The sequence below is a fragment of the Phallusia mammillata genome, chromosome 1, assembly GCF_965637545.1.
Source record: "Phallusia mammillata chromosome 1, kaPhaMamm4.hap1.1, whole genome shotgun sequence".
NCBI lineage: Eukaryota > Metazoa > Chordata > Ascidiacea > Phlebobranchia > Ascidiidae > Phallusia > Phallusia mammillata.
The window spans coordinates 2,045,409-2,054,871 of record NC_137252.1 but is presented as its reverse complement, the minus strand read 5'-3'; the positions used below and the strand labels follow the sequence as shown (position 1 = coordinate 2,054,871).

The following is a 9,463-nucleotide window of genomic DNA, read 5'->3' as shown; positions in this document are numbered from 1 at the left end:
GAAATGAAACATTGAGCAAACAGCCAAACCATTGGCACAATCGATTGTCTGATTTGTTTCCAGCAACTTCTTTGACGACTTTCATACTTAGGTTGTGAATCTGCCAAATAGGTTTGATATAATTTTATTTAATATTTTTGAACTATAAAAATCAAAATAATGCTATCCAGAAATCCAGTTCGTAATGGTCACCAAACTATACAATTAGACATCCTTAATGGAAATGTTCACGAAAACAATTTTTAACATAAAATACTTACGTATGCACATTTGGATCTTAAGTAAATTTTAGTTTGCGTGACTTTGTTTTAGCGAAAACGTCAAGCGTTAGTAAGAAACAGAATAAATTAAGTAGTAACCATCCAAAATAAAATCAAACATGTGTTGCAACTAAAACACACTGAAGGTGCCTATGAAGGGCTGGCTTTCTGTCTCATTAAAAAGTTGTGAAATAGTTAATTAAATGCAGAATTTTCCATGTTATAAGAAAATAGAACAAAAAGAATGACAAAAAGTATTTCGGCAAACCGCAAATTAATACGTTGAAACACGTTACACTGCGTTTAAACAATATAGTCCAACTTGAAAGATATGCAAAAATCAAAACCAATGTATATTTAACCACCTTCGTCATATGTATTTTCACAAGCTGAATTAACCGATCTATTTTCCACATCTACATCGTTTGTTACGTGCACCGCTTTATCTGTTGTTTCATTTGCTCTTTCTTGTTTATTCACGAACCAATTTAACTCTCCCGACACTGTAAAGCAGAGAAATCGGACTCATGAGATCAGCTGGTGTTTTAAGATAATACAAATTGGAATAATGTCAACAAAAATACAAACTTAAGGAAGAAAGTAACGGTATGTTAACTTTCTCACGTCGTTGGACGCATATTCGTTTCTCCCAACAGTCAAATCAAGGTAGGAAACAAGGTCCCTTAAAAAAGGTCAACGTTCTTATGCCTTTTTAAAAAGCCTAGAAACCATTGTGAATCTTTCTTATACTTTGATTTGGTTGAAATACAAGCAACGTTGTTAAGTTTAAGACACATAACCAGTGGCGGCTCGTGCCTAAAATTTGTAGGGGTGCTGCTCAAAATTTTAGCCATTATTGAACATATATAACTTGGCAATATATAGAAAACCTACATTTATAGTTTTCTAGCCATTGTTTTGTGTAGAAAAACAATACAAATCTTAATTAGGAACTCCATTGTGACGTAATTTCTGTTACGCAATAATATACACGAGTGTAAATAGCAGACGGCATCATTTGTGTATTTTGTTTACTTGCACAACGACGGCTAAACTGTTTAGCCTAAACACCATAACATGCAGTAATAATGTAGAACAAAAACACACGTGACACTGACTCGAAACTAAGCGGTTGTAAATACGGTAAAACACAACAAGAATATAGAAAAAAAGTAATGATTCGAAAAAGGTGGTCATGTTTAACAAAATGGTCATGTTTCATTTAAGTAACCTTAAGGTCACAGTCAGCGTTTTAGCCATACAGCTGTTTATTGGTATCATAACTGACAAATTTAACAACCACTTTACATTTGTGCCAGAACATGTTTATTTTAACATCTTTTTTTGAATTTTTGTGTACAGACTATTATTTGTCTTTCAGATTTTTAACTGCTATAATTGCTGCTTTATTTGCTGGCAAATAGCTTATAATTGCTTTTTAGTGCAAAACTCCTTCAAGCTTTAAAATTTACAACACTCTCACTTAAATTTAAACCATATTATTAAACCTTGTGCTTCCTTTTTACAACCAAAAATGAATCATAAAGTTATAGTTTGGGCATGATAATTGATTGCTTCTTCTTTGATTCCAAATGACAACTGAAACTGTTTTTCTATTTAGTAGTACTAGCACTGCAAGTGCAAGTCTTTTGGAAATAATGGTGTTCCTAACAAAGGTTTGCATCCAAACTGTTTTGCCTTCAAAGGACTCATGGAAACAGCAAATAGGAGTTTTCATCCTAGTAATTTCAATTGTCAAAACATCATCTAGATTATTTTCAAAGTATTCATGAACATCAGATCTACAGAAACATTTTCATTTCAGTAACTAGTATTTCTTTGTCAACAATAGCATGTGCTTGGTGGTCAAGGTCACTATTATCTTGTCTGTAGAATGTTCATTCTTAGGAAACACTTCCTGTGAAGCAATTTAGCAGCTACTGTTTAGACAAACAGTACATGTCCATTATATCAATACTCATCTTTTTCATCATGTCCACGTACGGGAGTTTCAAAGTTTCCACAGAACAAAATGCAGTCTATTAATTTGGACAAAATTTCACGATTTTTTTCCACTTTTTTGTTGTGTTCAATAATTGAAAGTCTATATACGCCTCACTAAGTTTTTCCTTAATATTTATAGTTCCCAAAAGTGAAAGTGAAACATCATTGTCCACATGCTTCTTTGACTTCTCATGTTTTTCTGCTTTCTCAACTATTGATAACTTGATAAATGCGAAATCTTAAGTTGCTGAAGCTCACTTACAGTCACCGAATTAGAATCTCGAAAAGCACAGATTAACTTTTCAATCAAAAACTGTAAAAATGAATAAAAAAGAATAACTGTCTTACTGTACTCATTGTCGAACCTGATGGTACGTGTGATTTGCTTTGGCACACAATAAACGCGGAACAGACAACTACTTCCGGGTGCCCAGGTCACACGCTACGTGATTGGTGGAGCTGCGTGAGCCGCAGCACCCTGGCTCCTATTTCGCCCAGCATGCAGCTTTTCAAAGTGCGCATGCGCAGAACCGCAAAACGTCTTGAAACACGGAAACGTCAGAAAACTGGAGCTGCAGTTCCAGCATAGATATACATTAGTGTTTCAAAAAAAAAATTTTTTTAATGAAGAAAAAAGATGATTAGGGCGGAAATTATGCTTATTATATTTTGCTAAGGAATAAAAAAATAAAAATAATGAAAGTTATTTGTAATATTATGGTAGGTGTATTAAGTAAAAATATCTAGGGGGTGCTGCAGCTCCGCAGCACCCTAGCACGAGCCGCCCCTGCACATAACTATAAATGACCGCTTGTCAGTCGAACACCAATGAAACTAAATGAAAAATCACATTCCAAAAACTTACTATTAGCACTTACGTCTCTCTAAGAAAGCAAAAAAGCTATTTTTGTGCATACCAGTAGCTTATACTAATAAACACTATGAAAAATGCCCAAAAGCCTTATTACCACCAATGGCTGACAAACAAAACCGTAATAAAATTTATTTCAAGTAATTCCTTTTTCCAGATTGAATAATGCTTCAATCAAACTAAAATGCCCCCCATACCGATATATCTCATATTTTATATCGACAACCAAACATTTTAAAAATTATTAGAAGTTGTAAACAAACACTTTCAAATTTGGATTGGTCGCAACAACTAATATACAGAACTTTGCAAAACCTCGTAAGTTCATATAAATTCAAAAATTAGATCAAAATGTAAACGTTTCTACAAAATAATAAAATATGGTTAGTGGGCCTTATTACCTTTCGGGCCTATGCACCTTCAGGTACCTCATAATGTTTCGCAGGAACTAAACATATTCTAAAACCCTGTTTTAATGTTTCAAACACTTTGTTAACTAAATAGTTCGATTTGAGGCAAAAAACAGTTCGATTTGAGGCAAAAATCTTTTGACTTGGATTGTGTGCGAAACGCGCAACTCTTTTGTTGCGTCACAAGTCTCGTTGACCGAACCGAGAAGTGCACGAAAATCTCTAGTGCCACGTGTCACCTCGGCTATTCTTTTTCGGGTTTCTTTTATTTGTTTCGTAGCAAACAAGGCCAACTCTCGCAAAACTAAAAAAACGATGTTTGGTCAACTTTCTCGAGACTCTTTTAAATGTATTGACATTACTGAAAACACGATGGAATTTACAACGGGGAACTCACAAACTTAATGAAGTAATAACGTTTTCCGAAAAGGCTGCAAGAAATAGTCACCTTCACTCATTGTTGGTCTTTTTTCTGGCTCTGGTTGCCAGCAACGCTCCATAATTATCTTCAAAAATTTGCAAACCTCATAGTCTTGTGATTTTAATGATTCCAATATTTTGTTGACTGGATCAAGACTCGGTCGTTTAGAATTACCCACAATGTCGAAAATGCAGGGAGTTTTTTCACCTTCGTAGATTTGTTTCCTGGTGATCAATTCGTACAGCACCATGGCATAACTGCAACAATTCAAAGTATTGTTTTAAAGGTAAAGACAAATAAAACCACTCAATCACGTATTTACCTGTACACATCCATCCAAGGTCCAATATTTACTTTAGTAGTGAGGTATTGACTATGTTGAAGTTCGGGTTCAGAATAGAAATCAGGTTTTAGGTCTTTTTGTTTTCTGTTCAGTGACTCCATTGATGGGGAACGATTGTTGATCACTCGTGCGAAACGAAAATCGGTGAGCTTCACCTGATAAAGTTAAAATGGAATGTTTGAAATAATGGTAGACTTCGTAACTTAAAATGAAGTTATCTAGGTAAAATCTGGTAAATTTAGTTGGAAAGTTTCAACTAATATTTATTACATTTAAATATACTAAGTGCTATGAATGACGACAAGAAGGTATAACATTAAATTTAAACCGTTACCTCCTTTGTTTCGCTTAACGCTACGTTTTCAGTCCGAATAGCATTGCGAACTATGGATTTAGAATGTAAGTGACTCAATGCGTCAGCAATCCCTTTGGCAATCTGTAATCTTTCATCCCAACAAACATCTTGTTTTCCCAGCAGAAGAACCTGAAGATTTCCTTTAGTTTGTTCCAACATGATTCCCACTGATTGAGAAGACCATCGAATTTCTCCATGGCATTTTTGAATGTTTGGGTGATCACAATATTCCAATATCTTCATTTCTCTCTTTAAACTGCAAACATGTCAACGTAGTGAATGTTTTTTTTTTTCTGAAGCAAAGATTACTCTATACATTGATGATTATCTCATTATAATGACCAAACCGAATAAATAAACAACAACAAACATGCAATTGAACTATGATCAAGCATTACTCCCAGGTTCAACCCTAAAGTTTTAATGCAGACTAGTGTTCAAGACAGACAAAGACGTGCAATACCTAATGACAAAGGCGCTGAGTTACACAAAATGCAAGGTGGTGGACATAAACTGTGACATCAATTGATGTGGCGTCACTAATACGGACAATTTCAAAGCCCAACAAACTTACAAAACAATGCAATGTTTGTCAAAATCACACAAAAAAAATTAAAATACTACTCAAAGGCGCCGAGTTTCACAAAAATACAAGGTGGCGGACGTAAACTATGACATCACTTGTTGTGACGTCACTAATATGGACAAGCTCAAAGTCCAACAAACTTCCAATAGAATGCAACGTTCGTCAAAATCACATTTTTTTGGAAATACTACTTATTTGGAACACTTTGCTGCACCGTTTATTGTTCGTTTAGCAATGTTTAAAAAAATGTTTCGTCACGATGTTGTGGCCGTGAATGACCTGAGATAGCCGTTTGTGAACAATCACATTGTACACAATAATAGCCAAACATTTACAGACAAACAAATGATTGTTTGGCGTCAAAAACAAGGCACTACCCAAAACTGGTAGGAGTTTCAAGGCACGTTTTGTTTCTTTAACGCCAAAACGCTTGTTTAAAAGCAAAATCGTTCCTCAGATTTTGGATATTTCATACAAAACCGCTACAAACAAACTAAAAATATACACGGCGGCGTTACCCCGCCACCGCCTAGTCGGCACCTATGGCTGATGTAACCGCCCTGTCTAGCATAGGACCCAGGCAACTACGTGTCGGGGGTTCGAATAGCATCACAGCCGAGAATAGTTCAGATCATGAGGGGATCCGTGATCGGTGTAACGCCTCTAAGTCTGACATTTTGTGACGTTTGATTGAACTTCTAAAATTTATACTCACTCGTTATTGCATTTGTTTATTTTCCACTCGGGTGCAGCTCTTAAACGAACTCGTTTGATCATAACATTTCCCAATTGTGGGTGGTTTGCTTTATGCAGTAGCACATTGTCGTGACATTTAATCGAAGTTCCAGGCATACATTCCAGTTCATAACGATGAAACGTTGAAGTTTCAACAGTGACGCTCATTATCAAACTTTAGTGAGCTGTTTATTGTTCAAGATTGTACGGCTTTTCTTTAAATAGGGTTGTTTATTTCCACCAGTACGACCCAACATATGTGATCTTTCTGCACAAAAAAATATTGATGGTTTAATGTGGTTTATGTGACTTTTTCTACAATTTTAGATCATTATAATAGAAGTAATGGTTACTTTAAGCACGTTGCTCGGTGAAACTACATACCTTAAACATAACTAAACTTCCTCGGCCTAAATACTCTGTTGCAATTTTTGAGATGTTTTTCTCCTCTGTATGCAGGATACTTCAAAACAACTGATCTTTAACACTAAATTCCCCGAATTAGATGACATCTCTGCGTAAGGCTATTAGGAATAACTGGTACCAAGAAACGCGTTCAGCCATTATATTGTTATTAGGGCATTGGAACTCGTGACAGAAACCCTAGTGTGGTTCCCTTATGTTACTTATTACCCAGATTTAATGGATGTTTTCCCTATTCCGCTGTAAGCTCTGCTGTTGTTTATGAGTTTGAAGTGTCTGGATCCTAAAATAAAATAAAAATACAAGACAAAAATATATAGTTGTCTACGCTCTACGTATATTAGCAACCGTTGAAAAGTTATGCAAAATCAGAATTGCAAGTCGGGCCGGGCTTTTCGGGCCTGTTTCGGGTTTGGGCCGGGTTCGGGCTTAGGTATTTGTGACAAAACGGGCCTGACTTTACGTTCCGTGTCCGCCATTTTTTTAAACAAAATCACTCAGCTAAGTAACAAGTCTCTGGCTTTGAAACACTAAAACATATAGTTTAACCCATTGTCTACTATTGTTCATTGTGTTTGTTGTCTTTCTCTTTTTTTCTCTCTCATCCTTTGTTGCAAGGGTTTCGTGGATCCTAAACTGGCTTTGCAAAAACGCTTCAGGTTCGGGCCGGGTTTCGGGCTCAGATTTCGCGCCCGCTTGCAATTCTGTGCGAAACTACTTTTGGTTTACATTTTTCATCCTATCAACAACAAACAGAGAATAAGTAGTTTGTTTAATTTATGTTTGTTTACAGTTTATTCGGATATTTGCAAAGTCATTGAGAAGGTTTTCTAGTGGGTTTGTCGCAATCCATTCCTTACAAACCGTTTGCATCCAATTTATTGCGCGTTCATTAACTCATTTTGCGGTTTTAGACTTTTTCGTGAAATGTTTTTATGATGGAAAAGTACAGTATCGTACCCAAGTGCAAAGCTGTCGAATGTTTGCTCACCTTGGAAAAGTACCGAGGAGTAATGATTTTGTTGTCAATACATGTTTAACAACCTTGTTAATAATTAACTCTCGTGTTGCAACACCCAGTAAACCAGTTTTTATTGTTGCGATTTTAAAAAAACATTCTATTCCAACCAAATGATGCTTTACTTAACCAAGGACACTATTTATGTTCAACGTACTACATTAACAATAGTATGCGTTTCAATTTGCAAACTTACCTTTTTTGCCAGTGCTTATTGATTTCGGGGTTCGAGCAACCGACAACGGCAACCACAACGACCCGGATAATCTGGGTTCGGTGCCTCTACGGCCCCGGTTTAACATTTCTTCGACCAGGAGTCAACGTTGGCTTTTGAAATTTTGCGAACGTATTCGTAATTCGTCGTACTATCGACCAGTTCCGGAGCTAGAGAGCTACACTCACTGATTCATTGAAACATTCAAACATTGCATGGAGGCTCCTTGTTCGAGCGATAGGCCAGTCTGCTGCGAGACTAGCAAGTTCCCATACCGCCCTTACGTGTTCGAAGAGTGTCTAAAGGAGGCAATGAATGAGATTACGTTGCAACCTGGCATGATGTTGAACAAATACACAGCTGGTCCAAGGTTAGTATTTATTTGGTCATGTAAATTATCGTGTTGACCGGGCCTTGTTATAATAGTAACAGTTATGAAAGTTCGGTTTTGTACAAAAGTATTGATCTATAGCTTCACATATTCATCCGTTTTTTTTTTAGGTTTGACCGCAACGACAAACTGATCGGTCTGATCGTGGAAATGCCGACAAATCAACCCTTGAGCGCCTCATTCAAAGAAATGGACGTTTTCTACACTCACTTGGAGCAATTCCTCTCACCTCTGCTCAGGTCTGCGCCGTTCGGTCTCGCCAGTGGATGGTTCATCGGAGATTTCCAATTCTACTCTCTACAGAAAGGTCTCTACGATGGCACGCTTACGTCAGTGGGACTTTCCCTTCTCGTAGCGCAGTTCGTCATACTGGTGACGTCACGCAACATTGCCATTGCGCTGTTCGCGAACCTCTCTGTTGCGTGCGTCATTTTCGTCACAGCTGCGTCATTGGTTCTGCTCGGTTGGGAATTGAACGTTCTAGAATCGGTGACGATTTCGATTGCAGTCGGTCTTGCTGTCGACTTTACCGCTCACTACGCGATCGCTTATATCGTGGCGCCATCTAGCGGTGATCGACAGCAGCGAGTTGAGTTTGCAGCAAGCCGCATGGGGGCAGCAATAAGCATGGCTGCGCTGACGACGTTTATAGCAGGAGCGGGTTTGCTTCCGTCCAATGTGCTCGCGTACAACCATTTCGGCGTGTTCATTATGCTGGTTATGGCTGCGAGCTGGTTGTACAGCAATTACTTCTTCCTGCCCGTGCTGAGCGCCATCGGTCCTCAGGGCAGTTGCTGCGATCTCCGTTGCAGCTCGTCGTGTTGCACTGGCATCGCGACAGACAGCGACGAGCACACCACCATAATGACAGAGACATCTAGTGTCAAGGTGACATGTGCCACACCTGCCTCGTCACGTGCTCCCATGCTGTCAAGTGTCAGTTCCAACGCCACCGAGATCATCGAGCGACAGACAGTGATATGACGCGATGGTGATGTCACATCTGGATATATGATATATTGAAAGCGGGTCGTCATGAAGACGAAATGTGTTTGTCGACGTCACAAAAGAACAAACTCTAGTGGAATGGTGGAGTTAAAGTGATTTGACTTGAAATGGCATCAGATATTTTTTGAAACATACTTTGAAGCCACCCATACAAGTCAAATATCTGAAACAAGCCACTGTTTTGCCACACTTTGGACAAAGTGAAAAATAGCCCTTTTTCTACTTTCGTTTATTAAATAAGTTGAAAAGGTGTCGACTCACGTTCCGCTCAGCCAATATGTGTTTAATTGTCTTCAGATATTTCTTGTAACCAATCAAGAAATTGTGAAAAACGACCACAAACTGTTTTCTACATTTTAATAATTCCGCCCCTGAAAGATACCGATTTCTCATTTACCTATCACATAACAACATCACTTCTTAA

At 37.7% G+C, this 9,463-nt stretch overlaps 2 protein-coding genes across 2 annotated transcripts; one reads left to right on the top strand and one right to left on the bottom strand.

Annotated features, from left to right (window-relative positions):
• Positions 1-3,946: 3,946 nt before the first annotated feature.
• Positions 3,947-4,907, bottom strand: LOC145209244 (uncharacterized). Its single transcript, XM_080079511.1, has 3 exons — positions 4,644-4,907; positions 4,289-4,464; positions 3,947-4,223 (listed from the first exon to the last, which is right to left on the bottom strand). The coding sequence occupies exons 1-3, from the start codon at positions 4,905-4,907 to the stop codon at positions 3,947-3,949; spliced, it is 717 nt and encodes a 238-aa protein (XP_079935637.1).
• A 2,942-nt stretch (positions 4,908-7,849) lies between these two features.
• Positions 7,850-9,066, top strand: LOC145209366 (protein dispatched homolog 1-like). The gene is made up of 2 exons (XM_080079642.1): positions 7,850-8,010; positions 8,142-9,066. Exons 1-2 carry the CDS (start codon positions 7,856-7,858, stop codon positions 9,013-9,015), a joined length of 1,029 nt encoding a protein of 342 aa, XP_079935768.1. The 5' UTR covers positions 7,850-7,855; the 3' UTR covers positions 9,016-9,066.
• Positions 9,067-9,463: the final 397 nt, after the last annotated feature.

Bases quoted from the DNA above. Each gene is read 5' to 3' on its own strand.
- LOC145209244 (XM_080079511.1), bottom strand. From the start codon at position 4,907: ATGAAGATATTGGAATATTGTGATCACCCAAACATTCAAAAATGCCAT. The intron at 4,465-4,643 runs GTAACGGTTTAA...TAACTTTATCAG, and splicing joins CGTTAAGCGAAACAAAGGAG to GTGAAGCTCACCGATTTTCG. The intron at 4,224-4,288 runs GTAAATACGTGA...GAATTGTTGCAG, and splicing joins CCTTGGATGGATGTGTACAG to TTATGCCATGGTGCTGTACG.
- LOC145209366 (XM_080079642.1), top strand. From the start codon at position 7,856: ATGGAGGCTCCTTGTTCGAGCGATAGGCCAGTCTGCTGCGAGACTAGC. The intron at 8,011-8,141 runs GTTAGTATTTAT...TTTTTTTTTTAG, and splicing joins AAATACACAGCTGGTCCAAG to GTTTGACCGCAACGACAAAC.